The 19,587-nt window shown below is 35.5% G+C and overlaps 1 protein-coding gene across 6 annotated transcripts in view; it reads right to left on the reverse strand.

Moving 5' to 3' along the window:
* The window catches only part of LRCH2 (leucine rich repeats and calponin homology domain containing 2), a 105,533-nt gene that overhangs the window by 48,358 nt on the left and 37,588 nt on the right, over positions 1-19,587 (reverse strand). For all 6 annotated transcript variants that reach the window (XM_032331233.1, XM_032331232.1, XM_032331235.1 and 3 more), the window contains exons 3-11: positions 18,414-18,540; positions 15,800-15,905; positions 15,580-15,716; positions 11,277-11,410; positions 6,760-6,847; positions 6,348-6,459; positions 6,066-6,163; positions 5,906-5,964; positions 3,885-3,992 (exon numbers count right to left, since the gene is read on the reverse strand). In XM_032331233.1, the coding sequence (XP_032187124.1) occupies positions 3,885-3,992; positions 5,906-5,964; positions 6,066-6,163; positions 6,348-6,459; positions 6,760-6,847; positions 11,277-11,410; positions 15,580-15,716; positions 15,800-15,905; positions 18,414-18,540 (969 nt within the window). The remainder of the gene's footprint in view (positions 1-3,884; positions 3,993-5,905; positions 5,965-6,065; positions 6,164-6,347; positions 6,460-6,759; positions 6,848-11,276; positions 11,411-15,579; positions 15,717-15,799; positions 15,906-18,413; positions 18,541-19,587) is intronic.

Genomic DNA, 19,587 nt, shown 5'->3' on the forward strand with positions numbered 1-19,587 from the left:
AACAGGGGGCACCTGGGTGGCTCAGTCAGTTAAGTGTCCAACTCTTGATTTCAGCTCAGGTCTTGATCCCAGGGCCATGAGATAAAGCCCCAAAATGGGCTCCATGCTCAGTGCAGAGCCTGCTTGATACTCTCTCCCTCCCTCTCCCTCTGCCCCTGCCCCCAAAATAAATAAATTCTTAAAAAAAAAAAAAAGAAGGGGTACGTGGGTGGCTCAGTGGGTTAAAGCCTCTGCCTTCAGCTCAAGACACGATCCCATCGGGCTTTCTGCTCAGCAGGAAGCCTGCTTCCTCCTCTCTCCTCTCTCTGCCTACTTGTGATCTGTCTGTCAAATAAATAAAATCTTAAAAAAAAAAAAAAAGAACAGTAGCTATTTCCCTAATAATTAGATAAGAGTATTGGTGGACATTTGAAAAATTAGCTAAATAATTTAGAATAAAACAGCTAAGATAATTTTTTAAGATGATAGTTTTTTTTTAATTTCCCAAATTACAGTGAATATTAAAAACTTGCAGAATGGCTATTTTTAATATAGGGAGCTTCACTGATTCAGAGGGACTTCAATACACCCAAATACAAGTAGAAATAATCCAGTACTTTAACAAGGGGGTAAAGATTAGCTTCTAAATACTCAACAATAAACTGTCAAAAGAAAGTAGCTTAATCTATGCATCTCAGACAAAGAGGGAGCAGTCTTCTAAAAACTGGCCTTCAGACTTTGAACACTTGTGAGTTATCTACTTGATAGCTTATTTCATCTCCTTTCCCACCCTTTTTCACTATTATTCTGTGCAATACCCTCTTGTTATTTTCCTTGGGTAGTTTTATCCTCAAAGTACTAGTACAAATTTGCTTAAAGAATAAAAGACACCTTTAAGAATAGTATGAACTAAACAACTGGCAAAGTTGCTTTAAGAAAATGATCACTGATTTCATTCTTTTTTTTTTTTTTTTTAAAGATTTTATTTGTTTATTTGACTGAGATCATAGATAGGCAGAGAGGCAGGCAGGGGGAGGGGGAAGGAGGCTCCCCACTGAGCAGAGGGCCCGTTGTGGGGCTCGCTCCCAGGACCCTGGGATCATGACCTGAGCCAAAGGCAGAGGCTTAACCCACTGAGCCACCCAGGCGCCGCAATCACTGATCTCATTCTAAGCAGTTTTTAAATTGCCTTTAATTTGGGAGTACATGCATGGCTTCTTTCAGCTGATAGCTAACACTACATTTACCTTCAACTAGTAGCTAGCTAAAGAATAGTTCAGTAGCAGAGAGTCAGAGGAGGAGTTCTAGGTGGTACTTTCTGATATGCGAGGGTAATTTTACTCCACATAAATCATTTTAAATCAAGACAATAAACAAAAATATTATAATGACTTTAAAACCTTAAGTGAAATGTTATAACTCCTGATTTAGAATTTAATCCTATTTTGTTTTAAGATTTTATTGATTTATTACTTAGAGAAAAACACATATAAACGGGGCGGGGCAAAGGGAGAGGAAAAAGAATTTCAAGCAAACTCCACTCTGAGCATGGAGGCTGATGCAGGGCTTGATCTCACGACCCTGAGATCACGACCTGAGCCAAAATCAAGAGGTGTGCACTTAGCCGACTGAGCCACACAAGCATCCCTGACTTGCAATTTTAAATTTTCAGATTTTTCATTAATAAAATTGGAATCAAAAGCACAATACGGTGTGAAAGAGAAAATCTATAACCAGAAAAGGTACAATTAACATCAAATCCTCTAAGGGATGGATATATCTTTATAGAAGATTACTTTTGATTTTTTTGGACTCAATCAAATCAAGTACTGTAATAGCAAACAAAAATTTTAATTATTTGCATCTAAGAGATGTGAGCAACAGCAACATATTTTAGAAGAAGAGAAGAGATTATTTAGTGGAGAAAATCAGCATACAAAACTTCTGAGATCAGTTTAAGTTCAGCCATTAACAGAAGAGAACTGGCCAAGGATCTAATTTAAATTGTCTATAAATTACAGATTTTTTAAAAGTAAAATGTGCTCCTTACATTATGACCAGATCTCATAAATATTTTAAGGCCTTCCAAAATAAGACATAATTATTACATTAATGTCACTGCATCAAAAGATCTATATCTATGTGTGCTAACGTCTGAAATGGCTGATGAAGAGAAACAGCAGATATAGAGAAATTACTTTTGCATACATCTAAAAAAGTAACAAGTTATTCAGAATGAACATAACTAAATTAATGGTTCCTATTAGCTTTAAATTTGTTAATCTCATCTTCAAGCAATCAATTAACTAATAACAGTATTACTGAGTACCTACCATGTACAAGGCACAGTGCTAGGTGTTATTTTTTACAGATTACAAAACTATCACAAAAATAAAACCTACAAAACATCATTTGATATTGTTTCTAAACCAAAAAGAATAATTCAAGTTATTGAAAGACAAGAAAAATAGTAGAAAACTGAAAAATATAGAAATGATATATACGACATTGTTAAAATCTAAAATTATGCCCTCCAATACTATTTTTAACATAATCAGAGAAATAAATATTGCTGTGGGTTCTTTTAAAGTCAGTATTCTCTGCTCATAATGATAAATACAATCATTTCAACTACTGGGTAGAAGAGACAGAAACTTAACTATTTTTTAAGTCACATAGAGCAGGTGGTGGATTGCTTCATAAACCTCTTAAACCATGGGGACAACCAATACTTTGATTATACTGGAGGGAGAAAAACATACATAACCTCACAAGTAGCCAATATAAAAAAAGGCCCATTAGAAACGAATGATAGGAAAAGATCAGAAAATGAATTTCAGAGAAAAGGGTGACAGAAAGTTATGGTAGAAGAAAAACATTAACTGGGAATGAGGATACATTAGATATCGAAGGAATAAAGAGGAGTGATATTTTCTAGTATGGATTTAATTCTATAAATGTAGTAGTTGCACAAAAAAGGATAATCAGTCATTATTAAAAAATATAGTGGCCCTTAAAAACAGACATTTGCAATTTGATAAGTTTCAAAAGTAATTATTTTTCAAAGCATATCTAAAAGCAAATGCCAGTGTACTTAAATTTTTAACATTCCAAAACATGGTCATGTGACCCACGAACATTTATTGTTTTGGTTAAGAGAAGTAAAGTACTTATTAGCTACCCATGATAAATTTAACAAAATTATTCTTTTAATTTTCTCAAAACAAAAAAACACTCAAATCTCCTTTATTATTTCAAAACTATAAATATAGTACTCTCAGTACATGAAGATGGCATAATAGCAGACCTTCAGCAGCACAGAGAACTTCTGTATTAAATAAAAATGGACTTGCACTGATTCTATAGTCATTCATACATCTTCCTTATTGCCAATGGCATGTAAGGAAAGCCTAGCCAGAGGGAAAAATCATCATTGATCAAGGAACACACCAAAGTGAACCTGTGACCTCCAAATCATCATGCTGATTTAATCAACCATTATAAAGTTCCATTCAATTTTAAGGAGTTTATACATATCCCAGGTAATCTGGAATCTGATAAAAAGTGCACTACATACACATGACATGTACTTAGGGGATAACACTTATAATGTATCTGTTATTGTGAGCTAAAATTATTATCAACAAATAAATCAGTTATTATTTAGCACACAAAAATAAAAGAGATACCTACACAATAATTAAATAAAATGACTGTGAATATAAAGTATATGTCAATTGTGTACGTTAACTTTACACTTCTCTCCTAATTTTTTAGTAGTTAGTCCCTTGACATAGATCTTAAGATGGTCCTATTGTTTACTGGAAACTTCATTTGATAATCTTTGAATAATCACTTAATGATTACAAAGTCTGCCTATTTAAATCTCATTACTGAAAAAATACCTGTTCTTCTGCTCTTGCTGCAATAACTGAGCGGCTATTTTCCTCAAATCAGTTACTTCCTTCAAATCATCATCCTCTTCCTCTGCAAGTAACTGTTCTTTCCCAAGTCTGAAAGGTGACACAAACATGGTTATCCAAAATCTAAGGCCGATGATATTTTATGCCAGCTTCCAGAAACAGAAACCACTTTTTCATTTCTAATATCATGTAAAAAGCTAAAATTCGAATGTCCTTGTATTTAAAACATTAAAATAAGGAATAAGGAATATTTAAGGAATATGAAAACATACCTATCTTCTATTCAATAGGAAATGTACCATACTGGTGATATTAATATAATTAATGGCTAACAAAGTAAACTGTATTACCATTTTGTAATTTCTTATAATTTAACAATGCATACTCCCCAGTCTTGAGTGTAATAAGAACTGCAAAGCTCTAATATGCCTGTCTTTATAAATATCAAATGCTATGAAAATTTTACTAAACCACCCTACTTTTATCAGTTTATTCATCATAATGTTAAAATTCTCCATGTAAAATGTTTGAGTAGAAGAAATGAAAAATAGGTACAAGACTGGCAAATCTGCAGGAAAATGCTCATTAAAATACATAATTTTTAATCATTCATAAAGAACAAAGGAATTTTTAAGTAAGTTGTTCTCCAAACTCTAGTAATTTTATCCCAAAAGTATTTCACTTAAAACAAAGTATCAAATCCTAAGACTTTGTATCTTGACCATATCTTATATGCCACTGTGACACTCAAGTTAATACAACTGTCTTCATGAGATAAGATGAGAAAGTAATAGAAAAATGAAATATAAAGAGTACAAGACAAAGCAATGTACCACCTTATGGGGTACCAGAGATGACTAATTCATAACTGATTAAAAAGTTACCAGTGAGGTCACTTGGAGAAGCACAATGTAGAGAAAAGAGAAAAGCTTAGGGATCAGAGAGAGTTACATTCATACCCTAGGTTCTAGTGGACACTATCTAAGTAGTTCTAGGCAAGAAACTTTAGAGGCTCCAAGCTTCCCCCTTCCTTATCTGTAAAAATAGAAACAGTATCAAACCTATAGGATTTAGGAAAGATTAAATAAGAAACATGAAGGGCGTCCGGCTAGCTCAGTTGGAAGAGCATATGACTCTTGATCGTGGGGTCATGAGGTCGAGCCCCATGTTGGGTAGAGAAATTAAATAAATAGAACTTAAAAAAAAAAAAAATCTTAGGGGCTCCTGGCTAGCTCATTTGGAAAAGCATGCTACTCTTGATCTCAGGGTCATGAGTTCCAGCCCCATGTTGGGTGTACAGACTGCTAAAAAAAACTTTTAAACAGTAAAAAAAAAATTTTAATAAAAATAAATAAGAAACAGGAAATCACATAGCACAGATCCTGGTACATGGCAGGTATTCAACAAATGATCCTTCTTTCCTTCCTACAGCTACGAAGCAACTTTAAGGAGTGACTAAATATGGCAAGTCATATTCTAGCATTTCATAAGATAAATGATACAGAAAAGATCCAAAGTGGAATGATTTTAATAAAATACAGGGATAAATACCCATAAAATTACTATAACCAGCCTGATGAAATGGAAAGTGTATTAGACCAAGAGTTAGAAGACCTGAGTGCCAGACACTTGAAACTGCAGGTCTGTTTCCTTATTGACTAAAAAAAAAAAATCACCTATTTTAAAGAGTTGCTAAAGAGCTCAAATGAAGCAAGGTATGTGAAAATACAGTCCTCCTCGGTAATAGTAATAGGAGAATTACACTTCTGGGAGGCAGGGGAAATGTATATAACACACTCAGCTTAATTGTTTATTATAATTTACAGTTTAATTGAGGAATGCAGACAAATGAAATAGTTATAAATTAACTACTTCAGGTAAATGAAAATTAACAGGTAAATGAACCAATGATTAAATTTTTTCAAAGTACTCTGAAGTAGGAATACCTAACAAATATTTCATGTATAAGTAACATTTCAATTTGAGAATTCCTATATGCTTACCTTTTTTCATCTCCCAATTCTTCATTTTTCTGAGATTTCTCAGGACCTTTTTCTTTCCCCTTATATAAAAGAAAGTTATAATTTTAAATCTATGTGGTATACTTTCACGAGATCAAGGAAAGTATGCTATTAGTATTTATTTGTTCAAAGTTTTCTTTACCTTAAGGAAAGAGACATATGATCCAATATGTGCATCTCCTTGTTCAGGAACTGCTATATCTTCTGTGTTGGGGTCAATAAAATCATACACCTCTTGGTCTAATTACAGATTAATATTTGTTAGAAAATATAAGTAAACAGTGTGCTTTCATACTGTATTATTTAGAGTAATAGTCTATTTTTTCAATAAAAGAACTGGCTGAAGATTCTAAAATTTTTCAAAATGCTTTTTTAATAAGAGCAATATACATGAACTAAAATTAGCAGGTACCATATGAATTACCTTTCTGAGAATCAGGTTTACTTCCTATTGAGTGACTGTCATTTCTTGATGTCTGCTCTCTATTGGATTCTGAGACTTGAGAGTGAAGGCTTATTGTGTCATCATCTGATGGCTGAAAGGCATAAGCACAAAGTACAAATGGGGCATTTTAAACATAGAAGAGGATTAAGTTGTCTTAATTCCACATAATAGAATATCTGCTTTATATCTCCAGTTCTCAAACCAAAAAATATTATGGTAAGATTTACTGCTCTGCTTCTAAAAATGTACATGTTCTTTTTTCATCTGAAGTCATAAAATTTAATAATGATATTTTTTAAGCAAATTAAATCAAGTATGTACAAGTGTCTACATATTTTAAAACTCTAACAAATTTTTAAAATAAAATAGATCAGCAATAGAAAAGACTCACTTCCGTTGTAGATAATCGTTTCTCTCCATTATCACTTCCAATTCCAGAGTCAGGGCCATGATTTTTATTTGGATAAAAGTCTTCCATACTATGGAAATAGAAATTCTAAGGGCAGTTAGGGTTTTCTTCTTAAATAAATACAGACTTGACCTAAAATTTCCCTAGGTAATATAAAATATACTCTCTTGATGTCTAAGATCCTTAAGGGAAAATATCAGAAATCTTCCTATAAAATATTTCACTTCTATACCTCATGTAGTATTTTCCCTGCATGTGCTCTGTTGTAAAGTGTCAATTGTTGGGGCATATGGGTGTCTCAGTCAGTTAAGTGTCTGACTCTTGGTTTTAGCTCAGGTCAGGATCTCAGGCTTGTGGGATCCAGCCCTGCATCAGGTTCCACGCTCAGCGGGGAGTCTGCTTGAGATTCCTTTCCCCTCCCTCCCCCCCCACCTCTGCTCCTTCCCCCATCCAGCATGCACATGCCCTCTCTCTCCTAAATAAATAAATAAATAAATAAAATCTGTAAAGTGTCAACTGTTAACAATAACTATTACTTCTCCTGAGAGAATCAGAAAAGCAGAGAGTCCTGCTAGAAAATAACCTTAATGAAAGAGCTTTCTATTTTTCTGTTTTTACACATTTCACCATAGAACATTGAAATATTTTTTAACTACAATTCATAGTTTCTTCATTATCTCTAAAAATAAGCTTTAGCTTTATAAATAACGCCTATCTGAAAATTAAGAGAAAAATGCAAAAAAAAAAAAAGAGAGAGAGAGAGAAAAGAAAGTCAGCAAAGAACTGAATAAGCAATTGTTTTGGTATGAGGATAGAGCTATCCTTGCAAATTTCTGAATTACACAACAGTATGCCACCCAGGCTGCAAAGTATTTTTCACTTTACTTTGCAATTTACATACATGGAAACTTGCATACACTCTATACAGACCATTTTTTATGTGCCAGGAATTAGGCTAAGTGCTTTAAAGGTGATACCTCATATATGCCTGGTTTAAATTCTAGCGCATTAGTGTTTTCTTTTTGCAGGTGAGGAAACAGGCCAGGACAGATTGAACAAGTGACCCGCAAATTACGAATGGCAGTTTAAATTTGATCCCAAGAATCTAACACTGAAGTCCCTGATCTTAATCACTATGCTATATTTCTTCCCCAAATACTGATATGTGCACATTCCAGGAGTGTATCGATAAACTCAGGTAAGCAACTACCAAGTAAGTGTCAGGCACTATGCTGAATGCTTGAAATGAAATGAGATGAATTAAAAAATGTTTGACCTCAAAGGGTTCTCAGCCCAGAGAGGAAGTATGTATATATATTTTGAAGACTAAGATAAAGACAAATATAAAGTACTATGAGAAAAGAGAATCAATTCTTGTTAAGTTTAGGAAAGGCCTCACCCAAGAATGTGGCATTTGAGCTTAGTCTTGAAGGATAAAGAGAGGCATTACTTGCTAGCATTTATTGAGTGTCCACACTGTATTAGCTAATGTGCCAGGTACACATCATATCTTATTTATAATCCTTACACTCTACAATTTATGCATTATTTCTTTTTACAAGTGAGGATAATGAAGCTTAACGTTAATGGGGGGAAATGGAGAAGCAGGCTTCCTGCTGATCAGGGAGCCCAATGCAGGGCTCATCCCAGGACTCTGGGATCATGACCTGAGACAAAGGCAGATGCTCAACTGACTGAGCCACCTAGGTGCCCTGAAAAAATGTAACATTTACTGAATATCATTTCTTGAACTAGTTGCCACACACACATTTAATTCTCACAACAAGCTTATGAAGTGGGTATTGTTAACACTTTAAATAAACAGGCTCAGAAAGATTAAATAATTTACACAGTCTACAGTGGATTTAAGAGGTTAAACCATGATTAGAAGCAAAATCCATCTGACGCCACTGCACAATAATATATCCATGTACTATACTAAAATATATGTGTATTTTTAATAGTTGACAATGATAGTAATAAGCTATTTGTTGAGGAATTGTTTTGGTAAGGCATTGTGTTATGTACTCTATAGACATTATTTAATTTAATCCTGGCAGCATCCATATGATTATTTTCCCTTTTACATATAAGAAAACTAAGGACTAAAGACATTATGACACAAGGACATAAAGTTACTAAGAGCTGGAGAAGGACTTCATGGGCGTTTATGTCTAACTCCAAAAGTTGATATGCTTAACTACTATAATGCTTATCTATGTAGAATAAGAAATTTACAAAATAGTCAAGGTATGGAAGGCTCTATTAACCTGCACTATTCTATATAGTAGCCACTAGCCAACATATATAGTTGCTGAGCACTTGAAATGTGGCTAGTCTAAATTGAAATGCGCTATAAACAAAAAATACACATCAGATTTAGATGATGTAATAGAAAAAAAAAGAACATGAAGTACCTTACTAACATTTTATAAGAAATATAAGTTGTAATGATATTTTGGACATACTGGGTTAAATAACATTACTTTTTTAAGAATCTTATTTATTTATTTGTCAGAGAGAGAGCACAAGCAGGGGGAGCAGCAGGCAGAGAGAGAAGGAGAAGCAGGCTCCCAACTAAGCACGGAGCCCCATGCGGGATGTGGGACTCAATCCCAGGACCTTAGAATCATGAAATGAGCTGAAGGCAAATGCTTAACTGACTGAGCCACCCAGGCATCCCTAAATAACATACTATTCAAATTAATTTCATCTGCTTCATTTTCACTTTTTTCAATGGATTATAAGAAAATGCAAAACTACATATGTAGCTTATATTACATTTCTATTGGATATCATTGCTAGAGACCATCTCCAAAATATGTCTCAGTCCTGTCTACTCCTTTTCATCACTACTACAGTCACCCAGTTTAAGACCCCTTGATCTCTTGGAAGTACTTCAAAACTCAACTAGACCCTGTGCTTCTGCTTTTGCTTATTTCCAATCTATTCTCCTTACAAGAGCCAAAATACCTCCTTTTGAAAACATAAATCGGATCATTCCCCTGCCTATAACTGTCCACCGACTTACTGTTGTACTACAAGTAAAATTCAAACTCCTTACCACAGTTCCAGAGCACCCACGTGACTTGAGCCCTGACTATTTCTCCAAAATCAACTTGTATATCCGTACCCTTCAGCCATTCTGCTCCAATCATGCTGGCCTTTGAGTTTCTTTAACACACGAAGTTTCTTCCTAACTTAAGGCCTTAGCACCTGTCATTCTTTTGCCTGAAATGCTCTTCTCCTTCATCTTTACACAGCTAGCTTTTCTCCTTTCAGGTCTTGACTTAAAACCTCACCTTCCCAAAGCGACATTCCCTGACCACCCTCCTGAAACATGTTCCTTTCCTTCACAGTACTTGACACAGTTTGAAATTTAAGTGTGTATGACTATTTGATTTATTTGCTTTGCTGACTGATTCCTCCACTATACTGTGGACTCCATGAGGGCCAACACCAAGGTGTATATCATTTAACAAAACATACCCTGAAGCTACCAGTAGGCAATTGTCTGATACTGGTGGTTTTTTTTCCCCAACTGTTATTTGTAAAATAAATAAATGACTAGTACAATGAATGCCATTACTGAAGTAAATTCATCTTTAAATAAATATAAAGCAAACTAATAGATTAGACTACAACTAAAGTCTAGTTTCTGTAGAATTGTTTAACCTATTATCATTCACAATATTAAACAAATTAATCTTTAGGAATTAAATATAATGTTTAGATATTTAATTCTACTTAGACAACAGAAACATTCAAGAAAATGTCCTATTTAGGAAATCAAGAACAGTACTTAAAATAATGTCATTCCAATTAGTCTAAATTTTGGCACATATAAAATGACAAGTCTTTAAACATTTTAGGGAAGAGTACATTCTTCCTTCCTGTAGTCTCACCCCATTCCAAATTATTTTCCATACTAATGGACGGAATTATGTTTCCATGAAATCTTTCAGAACAACCTACATCCCCAAAAGGTAATTAAAAACAGATAATCAAATCTACCATTTCAAAATCTCAGGGGGAAATTTTCATATCATATCAATGATAAATCACCTTTGATCTAGACATAAAGAATAAAGAATATGAAGAAGAAAGGTACCCCAAAATGTCTTGCTCTTCCACTAACCGCAGTTCAAAGTCAAATTCTGCTAGTTATTACAATACTGTTTGGTACAATAAAGTGATAATAGTAGTAAAATTAACAGTTGTCGAGTCCTGAGAAATTAGTGTTTCTGTACTATAATGTCAAACATTTATATTTTACTACTAAAATATTAGTATTAATTAATATTTTGAGAAAATACCAAATTTATTCTAGTATCACAGAGGTTCATTCTATGATGGTGAGATTTCACATCAGTTAATTATTGATTTTAACACTGGGCCAATGAACCTAAATATATTCGGTGCACTCAAGGTTAATAAATATCTTTTACATACAGAGAAGACACTGACCATGAAAAGAGATTGTAAGAATTTTACATTACCTGTCTGTGAGAGGCTGGGAGGGCATTCTTTTACTTAATGATGGAAGATCCAGAGAATCTGGTTTCTTATCCATTCTGCAACATGCTTGGATATTTAAGTATTTAAATATGTGAACTTTACCCTTTAAACATATCTGTCAAATAATTGAGAAAGTAGATTTAATTATATAGGTACAAATATAAGTTTTACCTACCAACTTATTTATATATTTTAATAACCTGAAATTATGCTGAGACATCACAATCATAATAGACACTTCACATATTTGAATAATTTCTACAGCTGACACTTAATGAAAACATTTGACAATGATACCAACTAAAATTCTTTCACTGTTTCTATTCTTACCAGAAAAAAATAAGCTAATTTTTCTGTGTATCACTAATGTTTTCTTGTTAGAAGTACAATATACAAACCACCAAATAATATAAAATCTATAACTCATAAAAGTATCTTTTATTAGAAAAAAGTGAGAAGAAATAAATTCATTGCACTGATAAGAACAAGAAAAAAAAAATAACCCATGTAATTCCTTAAAGTAGTCTTATCAGGGGGACCTGGGTGGCTCAGTCAGACCCCAGGGTCCTGGATCATCGGGTTGTGGATAGGGCCTAGAGCCGGGGATCCTTGGCATCTTGGGCATCCTCAGGCTCCCTGTTCAGTGGCGAGTCGGCTTCTCCATCTCCCTCTGCCCCTTCCCCTGCCCTTGCTCTCTCTCGAGCTCTCTCTCAAGTAAATTAAAAAAAAAAAATCTTAAAAAAAAAGTAATCTTTCAGAACCACTAAGTTGTTTGGTCTAAACACTGGAAGGTGGGGCACCTGGGTGGCTCAGCTGTTAAGCATCTGCCTTTGGCTCTGGTCATGATACTAGGGCCCTAGGATCAAGCCCCACATCAGACTCCCCACTCAGGAAGCCTGCTTCTCCCTCTCTCACTCCCCATGCTTGTGCTCCCTCTCTAACTCTCCCTCTGTCAAATAAATAAAATCTTAAAAAAAAAGAAAACTATAATCAAAAATGTTTAGTTTTATGGGCCTACATAACCTACAAATATATGCAAAAATAATCAACAAAGAAAACAGTAAGAGGGGCGCCTGGGTGGCTCAGTCATTAGATGTCTGCCTTCGGCTTCCATCATGATCCCAGGGTCCTGGGATGGAGTCCCGCATTGGGCTCCCTGCTCAGCGGGAGGCCTGCTTCTCCTTCTCCCACTCCCCCTGCTTGTGTTCCCTCTCTCATTACATCTCTCTGTCAAATAAAAAAAATTTAAGAAAAAAAAGAAAAGAAAACAGTAAGAAACAAAACAGTCTTAAAAGTAAATTTAAAGGTAATTATCATTCCTGGTATAAAGGAAGAATGTTTCTTAGATAATTGTAATAGATACCAAATCTGACCTGACCACTGAAAAATTTCATTTAAAAGGAAAAACTTCTGAGCTATTAGACTATAAATATATTACGAATTAAAATATATCCCATTATCTGTATAAACCAAAAAATAATCATCACTCATTGTCAAATTAAATACTGGTGAATTCTTTTCTTTTGTCAATTTTTAAAAAATTTATTTGAGAAAGAGAGAGAGAGTGTGCGCAAAAGCAGGGGGAAGGGGAAAGGGACAAGCAGACTCCTAACTGAGCAGGGAACCTTATGCCCAGCTCAATCCCAGGACCCTGAGATATGACCTGAGCTGAAGTCACATTCTTAACCGACTGAGCCACTCAGGTGCCCCCTTTCATAAATTTCTTATTGTAGTAATTCATGTACACAGTTTTAAAATCAAAGAGAATTCTAAAACTGGTAACAAAAAATTAATCCACCCCTTTCAATCTCCAAGACCTAGTCCCCACACATCGACTTTTAGTTGGTTTCCTGATACTTACCTTTATATGTACCAGTAACATGGTTCTACTGTTTAATTTAGTTATGGATCTTATTTATTGAGGTCTAAGGAAAATGAAGACTTGGATTTCTTACATTACTACTACCACCACTAATCACGTATCATCAACACCATACCATCATCCCATCTTCAATCCCTATCAACTTGCTTCCTCCTTCAGAAGCATAGCATAGTTGTTAGAGCATGGACTTGAATCAGACTGCCTTGGTTTGAAACCAGCCGTACCACATGCTAGCTATGTGGCACTAAATAAGTCCCTTAACTTTGATGCCTGTTTCCTCATATATAAAATGAGGAATGGGGCGCCTGGGTGGCTCATTGGGTTAAGCCTCTGCCTTTGGCTCAGGTCATGATCTCAGGGTCCTGGGATCGATCCCCGCAACGGGCTCACTGCTCAGTGGAGAGCCTGCTTCCTCCTCTCTCTCTCTCTCTCTCTCTCTCTCTGCCTGCCTCTCTACCTACTTGTGATCTCTGTCAAATAAATAAAATCTTTTAAAAAAAATTTAAAAATGAGGAATAATGATAGTACCTTTTATAGGGTTACTGTAAGAATTAAATTAATACATGTAAAGCATTTCAATGGCGCCTGAAACACAGTAAGCACTAGATGTATCTTTGCTATTATTTTAACTATGTCGCAGTTTCTCATTAAATCAAAATGTAGTATTTACCGTATTATGACCAATAAAATAATCTGCTGAGGCAAGAAGCAATAGTGCTTTGGCTGCTGAACCAAGGGAGAGAATTTGAGAGACTCTACCTGACTATTCTACTGCCAAATAAACCCAGGCCTCTGCTAAGGCAAGTGAGGGCTAGTTACGTCACTGCAGAGCTAAGGGCAACAATCTGAGGATGTAAATCTTAGACTTGTCGTGTCCAATATGGTAGCCACTAGTCATGTGAACCTACTTAATTTTATTTTATTTTTAAAAGATTTTATTTATTTGACAGAGAGAGATCACAAGTAGGCAGAGAGGCAGGCAGAGTGAAAGGGGGAAACAGGATCCCTGCTGAGCAGAGAGCCCCATGCAGGGCTCAATCCTAGGACCCTGAGATCATGACCTGAACCGAAGGCAGAGGTTTAACCCACTGAGCCACTCAGGCGCCCCAAAGCTACTTAATTTTAAATTAATCAAAATAAGAGTACATTTAAATTTTGGTTCCTTAGTCGCATAAGCCATATTTCAAGTACTCAAAAGCCACATGTGGCAAGAACCAATGGTATCAGACTGCACAAATTATAGAACATTCCTATAACTCAGGAAGTTCTGCTGGATAGCACTGCCTTAGACATTCCACAGACCTTCATATTTTCAGTCTTTCTTCTTTCTATTCAGTTATATGTTTTCCTCCAACATGCAAGCCATTCCCAGGTTAACAAATGAATCAACCTTCCTCTTCTTGCCTTCTCCCATAGCGGATCCAAGCTTCAGTTTTCCCTGTCCTGCTCAGCCAGCTACTACCAGCACCCCAGCCAGCCTTTATTTGAATTAGAGAAAGCAACTCCTTTGGAATGAGTGGAATGTACCTTTGTAGAAAGAAAAAGGCAACCCTTCTTCTGGATGCAAACCCTGACTGAGGAAACATAGCTTGGAAGTAGAGAAGGGGTTGGCATTTCACTGTCATGTGCTTCCTTGGCCAGATTCTCTTGTGGGAGTGTAAGACCCTAATTTCTGCTATTTCATCTGTCTTCCATTTTCCAAAATTCTGTTGCCATCTCTCCCCTGCAGCCCTCTTCTCTCTCATTCCTTGGCCTTATGGGTTTGTAGTTTAGTATATTCTTCTACTATCATTTTAGTAGACTTCACATGGATTTAATCCTCCAACTCAAAGGCTGAATTAATACTTTTCCACTCATATCTTCTTTCTGTTAGGATTCCATTTATGAGTGCTTAGTATGCGTTATAATCAATTGTACAACAAATGTCAAGTAAACATATACCTGAGTTGGGCAGAGGTAGAGAGACTACACAGTCTGTTTTTAAAAGAATACTGACAGAATTATGGATCTGGGTTTTCTTTCTCTTTTTTTTTTTAAACTTTTTTTTTTTAAGATTTTATTTATTTATTTGACAGAGATTACAAGTAGGCAGAGAGGCTGGCAGAGAGAGAGGAGGAAGCAGGCTCCCTGCTGAGCAGAGAGCCCAATGCAGGGCTTGATCCCAGAGGCTTTAAATCACTGAACCACCCAGGCGCCCCGGATCTGGGTTTTCAAAACCTTCTTCTATAGAAGCGAAGCTAAAACTCCTACCAAAGTGCAAGAGTCACTTATCAGAAAAGCTCCCTTAAATAATAAGGCCTCAACAATAAACTGACTTCTAATTCTGATGCTTTTTGATTTATCAATTTGATGAATAATTATGAATAAAAAGAGAAGAAACAAGTATTTTTTTTCTTACAAACCTGCGCTGGTGGTACTTGCAATGGATTGTTATCCAAAATCATTACTTGTAAATGATGCAGCTTCCTGTAACAAACTGGGATTTCGGTCACTTTATTACAAGAGAAATCCAGCTTGACTAAGGGAAGATCTCCTAATTCTGTTCAGAAATGAAAGATAATTAAATTAAATTTGACACAGTTACTCTCTTATTCATTTCAGTAAAAATAATGAGCATCTTACCATCTGGCAACACATGAAGATTATTTCTTCTTATATTTAGCTCTCTAAGCGAATGTAATTTCCCCATTTGTTGGGGAAGGACCTGAATCTCATTGCAGCTGATATCCTAAGGAAAATAAAAAAATAAAATTATAACAAACTAACTGAGAAATACCTATTTCCATTTTAAAAGTAAAGCACATGGCTAATGGAGGTAGCAAGTTACCTGAAATGTTGTTTCTCTAAAAATGGATTATCTGGCAGATTTCTATTTATATTACATCATGAAGTCAATTTAGCACAGTTATCAAATTTTTCTGTGCAATACTGTGAAATTATAACTGAGTACTACATAATTCAGCCTTTTGAAAATCTCAACTAAAGACCACTCTTGCCAATCAAAACTAGAACTATAAGGGTCATCCAAGTGCTCTTCATTCAGAGGTAAAATCAAAAACAACCATCAATCACTGAGATAATCTGTCAATTATAGTAGTTTTGAGTTACTCTGTTAGGCAAAAGCTGAGAGACTCAAGGACTTACAAACATGAGCTTGAGAACCAAAAACTATGGTCAGAATCAATTTAAACCTCCTTCTCAAAAGGATTCAAAACATGAGGGGTTACAAGCTCAAAATTCTTTGGCCCACATCATAACCCAAAGACTTTCTAGGAGATCTGAATGAAAAGTGTCTCAAAGTTAAATTAAAATGCAAATCCTGATTTAAAGATAAAGGATACCACTTTTCCATATTAAAAGACAGCTTAACTGTGCTCTCCTCTTCCTCCTCTATAAGAAAAATCTGCAAAAAGATCTCACACAGCAGTCACTCCAGACACACTGCAAATGAAATTCACATGCTACTGAACTGCCCCCAATTTCCAACTTTCACTGGAATAGATATTAGCTTGGAGGGAGAAGAGTGGCACATATATTCAGTTCTATCAAAAATAAAAAAGGCAGGAGGGTAAATTCAGAAGAATATTAAATCCGTGTAAGGAAAAACCCAATAGAGCTAAGATGATTAGAAAAAATGTATCCTACATACTTCTTTCAAACTATATCTAAGGCATCTTCATTCAATGACAAACATTTATCCAATACCAACTATTTGCTAGGCCCAATTGTAAGTGCTAGGGACACAATTTGAAGTAAAGCCAACAAAAATTCCTGCCCTCATAGCTCTTTATGGAGCTTATTACATTCTAGCAAGGAGAGTAGATTATATAATATGACAGTTGATAAAAGCTGTGAAAAAAAAAGGGTAAAGGAAAATGGCAGAGCAAACAGTAATGAGGAGGGATATTAGCAATTCAGATTGTCTCATGAAGAAGCTGTGATTTGAGCAGTATTGTCAGAGCTAAGAGTATGAGCCATGCCAATATATAAGAAAGGAATATAAGGAACAATAAATATTAAAGGACTCTTAGGCAAAATATGCCTGATATGTACTAAAGAACAGCAAGAAATCCAGTGTAACCAGAAGGAAGTTGGGGGTGGGGGGAGCTAAGCTAAGGAGGGGTATAACTTAGGCTTTTACTCAAGAGATATGTGAGCAGGAGCCAAAAATTTTTAAACAGAGAATCCATACAAAGCACAGAGTACGGAGAATCCATACAAACATGAAATTCCAAAGACAGGCAACAAGGGGCTTATGTGACGTCCCGAGCTAAGGAGAGGGGTAGGAATCTGGGAAAACAAAAGGGAGGAAGACCATTAACAGCTGGAAGGAAAGAGGTGATGTTTGGAAAATAAACCAGTGCTCAGTTATTCAAATAATTTAGGTAAAGTTCAATAGGTAAAGAGGAATCTCCGTTAACAGGGCCTTTCCTAGTACAGGCTCTCCTTTTCAATGTAAATTTAGGCAGTTGTGCTCCACCACCACCAACACCCCCCCCACCCCGCGGCGGGGTGGGGGGGGGTTGGGGGGGTAAAGAGCTTTTCCTAAATCTGTTGGTTTGATTGCATTCAACTCAAAATAATCACGCCAAAGTAGCCCATCTTGGGATGACCTGTCCTAGTCCCCCTACAGAAGTAACAGAAAGATGAGAAAAGGTCAATGCTTTGAGAATATGTTTCTCTCAAAGTTCAATATCCTTTAATACCTTAAATGTTCTGTTCAAGGTAATTAAATTATTCCTATATCTCTACAATTAATTGTATATAATGGCATCTCTTCATTTATCTTGGTTCCCAAAGTGTTATAAAATCACATGAGAATATAGAAGAGGAAGAGTTATTTTGTTCATTCTACTGTGTGCAGGCATTTTTACTCTCTTGCTTTATCCCTTCTCTAAGGATTTCATAGTAGCCCTGTAAAACCTTTTAAAAAAGATATCTTTTCCTGGTCTAAGACCTTTATTGTCCCCAAAATGAATAGACAAATGCTTATTGGTTTGAAAAGCATTTCTAACACTTACAAGCAAACCTTTGGACTCACTGGGACTAAAAATAATCAGGCTTTTATTGTGGCTGTGAGCTAAAATCAGACATAAGCAATGGCATCTCAAAATTTTACTAAGGTAAACATAAGTGTATACAAAGTAATTCTTTTAAAAAAAAATTACACTGAAATTCCATAAAGAGCAATCTTCCAAAATATAAAGGCATGTGTCGATGCAATTATTTTACTCACCAATTCCATTAAGTCTTTTAACTTCCCAATTTCTTCTGGAATGGATACCAGTTTATTATTACTGATGACCAAAACTTTAAGGGGAAGATCAAATAGGTATTTTGGCAATGTTGATAAAAGATTTCGACTGAAAAGAATAAGAAAGTCTCATTATGAGATATGTCTGAAATCTCCCACATTATGTTGAGGTGAACAAATCACCTCAAAAGAGAAAAAGCTTTCACCAGATAATGACTATCATTTAATGAGCGTTTACTCTATAACACAGTAAAATCCTTAAATGCACTATCTCATTTAATACTCACAGTAACCCCTTAAGACAGGCAGTACTATTATCTCTATTATCCACATAAGAAAACAAAGGATAAAACTAGCTAAGGGACTTGCCCAGTCACAAAAGTTTGCAAAGCTTGTGTTGTTACCTATGATATTATCTCATCAGTTCTCAAAACGCAAAATCATTCTGAGTTAGAAAATGTCAGAACCTTATTCTCTGGTATCATTTCACTGCAATCAATACCTCCAGGCCTCTAACAAAGGAAAGGTTCTAAGGATAAGCTTGCATGCACTAAGTTCAAATCTATGAAAGAATTTAATAGAACTACATCTTCAAAGACATGTGAAACCCTAATCCACTCCCTTTTCTTTTTCTTTTTCTTTTTTTTTTAAGATTATTTATTTATTTATTTGACAGAGAGAGAGAGAGAGAGAGAGACAGAGAGGAAACACAAGCAGGGGGAGTGGGAGAGGGAGAAACAGACTTCCCACCAAGCAGGGAGCCTGATGTGGGCTTAGATCCCAGGACCGTGGGATCATGACCAGAGCCGAAGGCCGGCACCAACCACTGAACCACCCAGGTGCCCCCACTCCCTTCTCTTATGGGTTTACAGTAGAATAGCCCACTAACACCTTTACCTAAGTTCCAAGTTGATAAAACATTCCTATCTCTATGGATACACTTAAATATAAAAACAACTAACATGTATTGTTTACTATGTGTCAAGCCATGTTTAGAGCACCTCACATGAATTAACTCCACTAATGTCACAACAACCAACTTTAGGAAAACAGAGCATATCATGATGTCCATTTTATAGAGGAAGAATCAGTCAAAAAGAGATTAAGCACTGAGGGTTGCCGGGGACAGGGGGTAAGGAGAGGGTGGTTGGGTTAT

Source organism: Mustela erminea, chromosome X (assembly GCF_009829155.1).
Source record: "Mustela erminea isolate mMusErm1 chromosome X, mMusErm1.Pri, whole genome shotgun sequence".
NCBI classification, from domain to species: domain Eukaryota; kingdom Metazoa; phylum Chordata; class Mammalia; order Carnivora; family Mustelidae; genus Mustela; species Mustela erminea.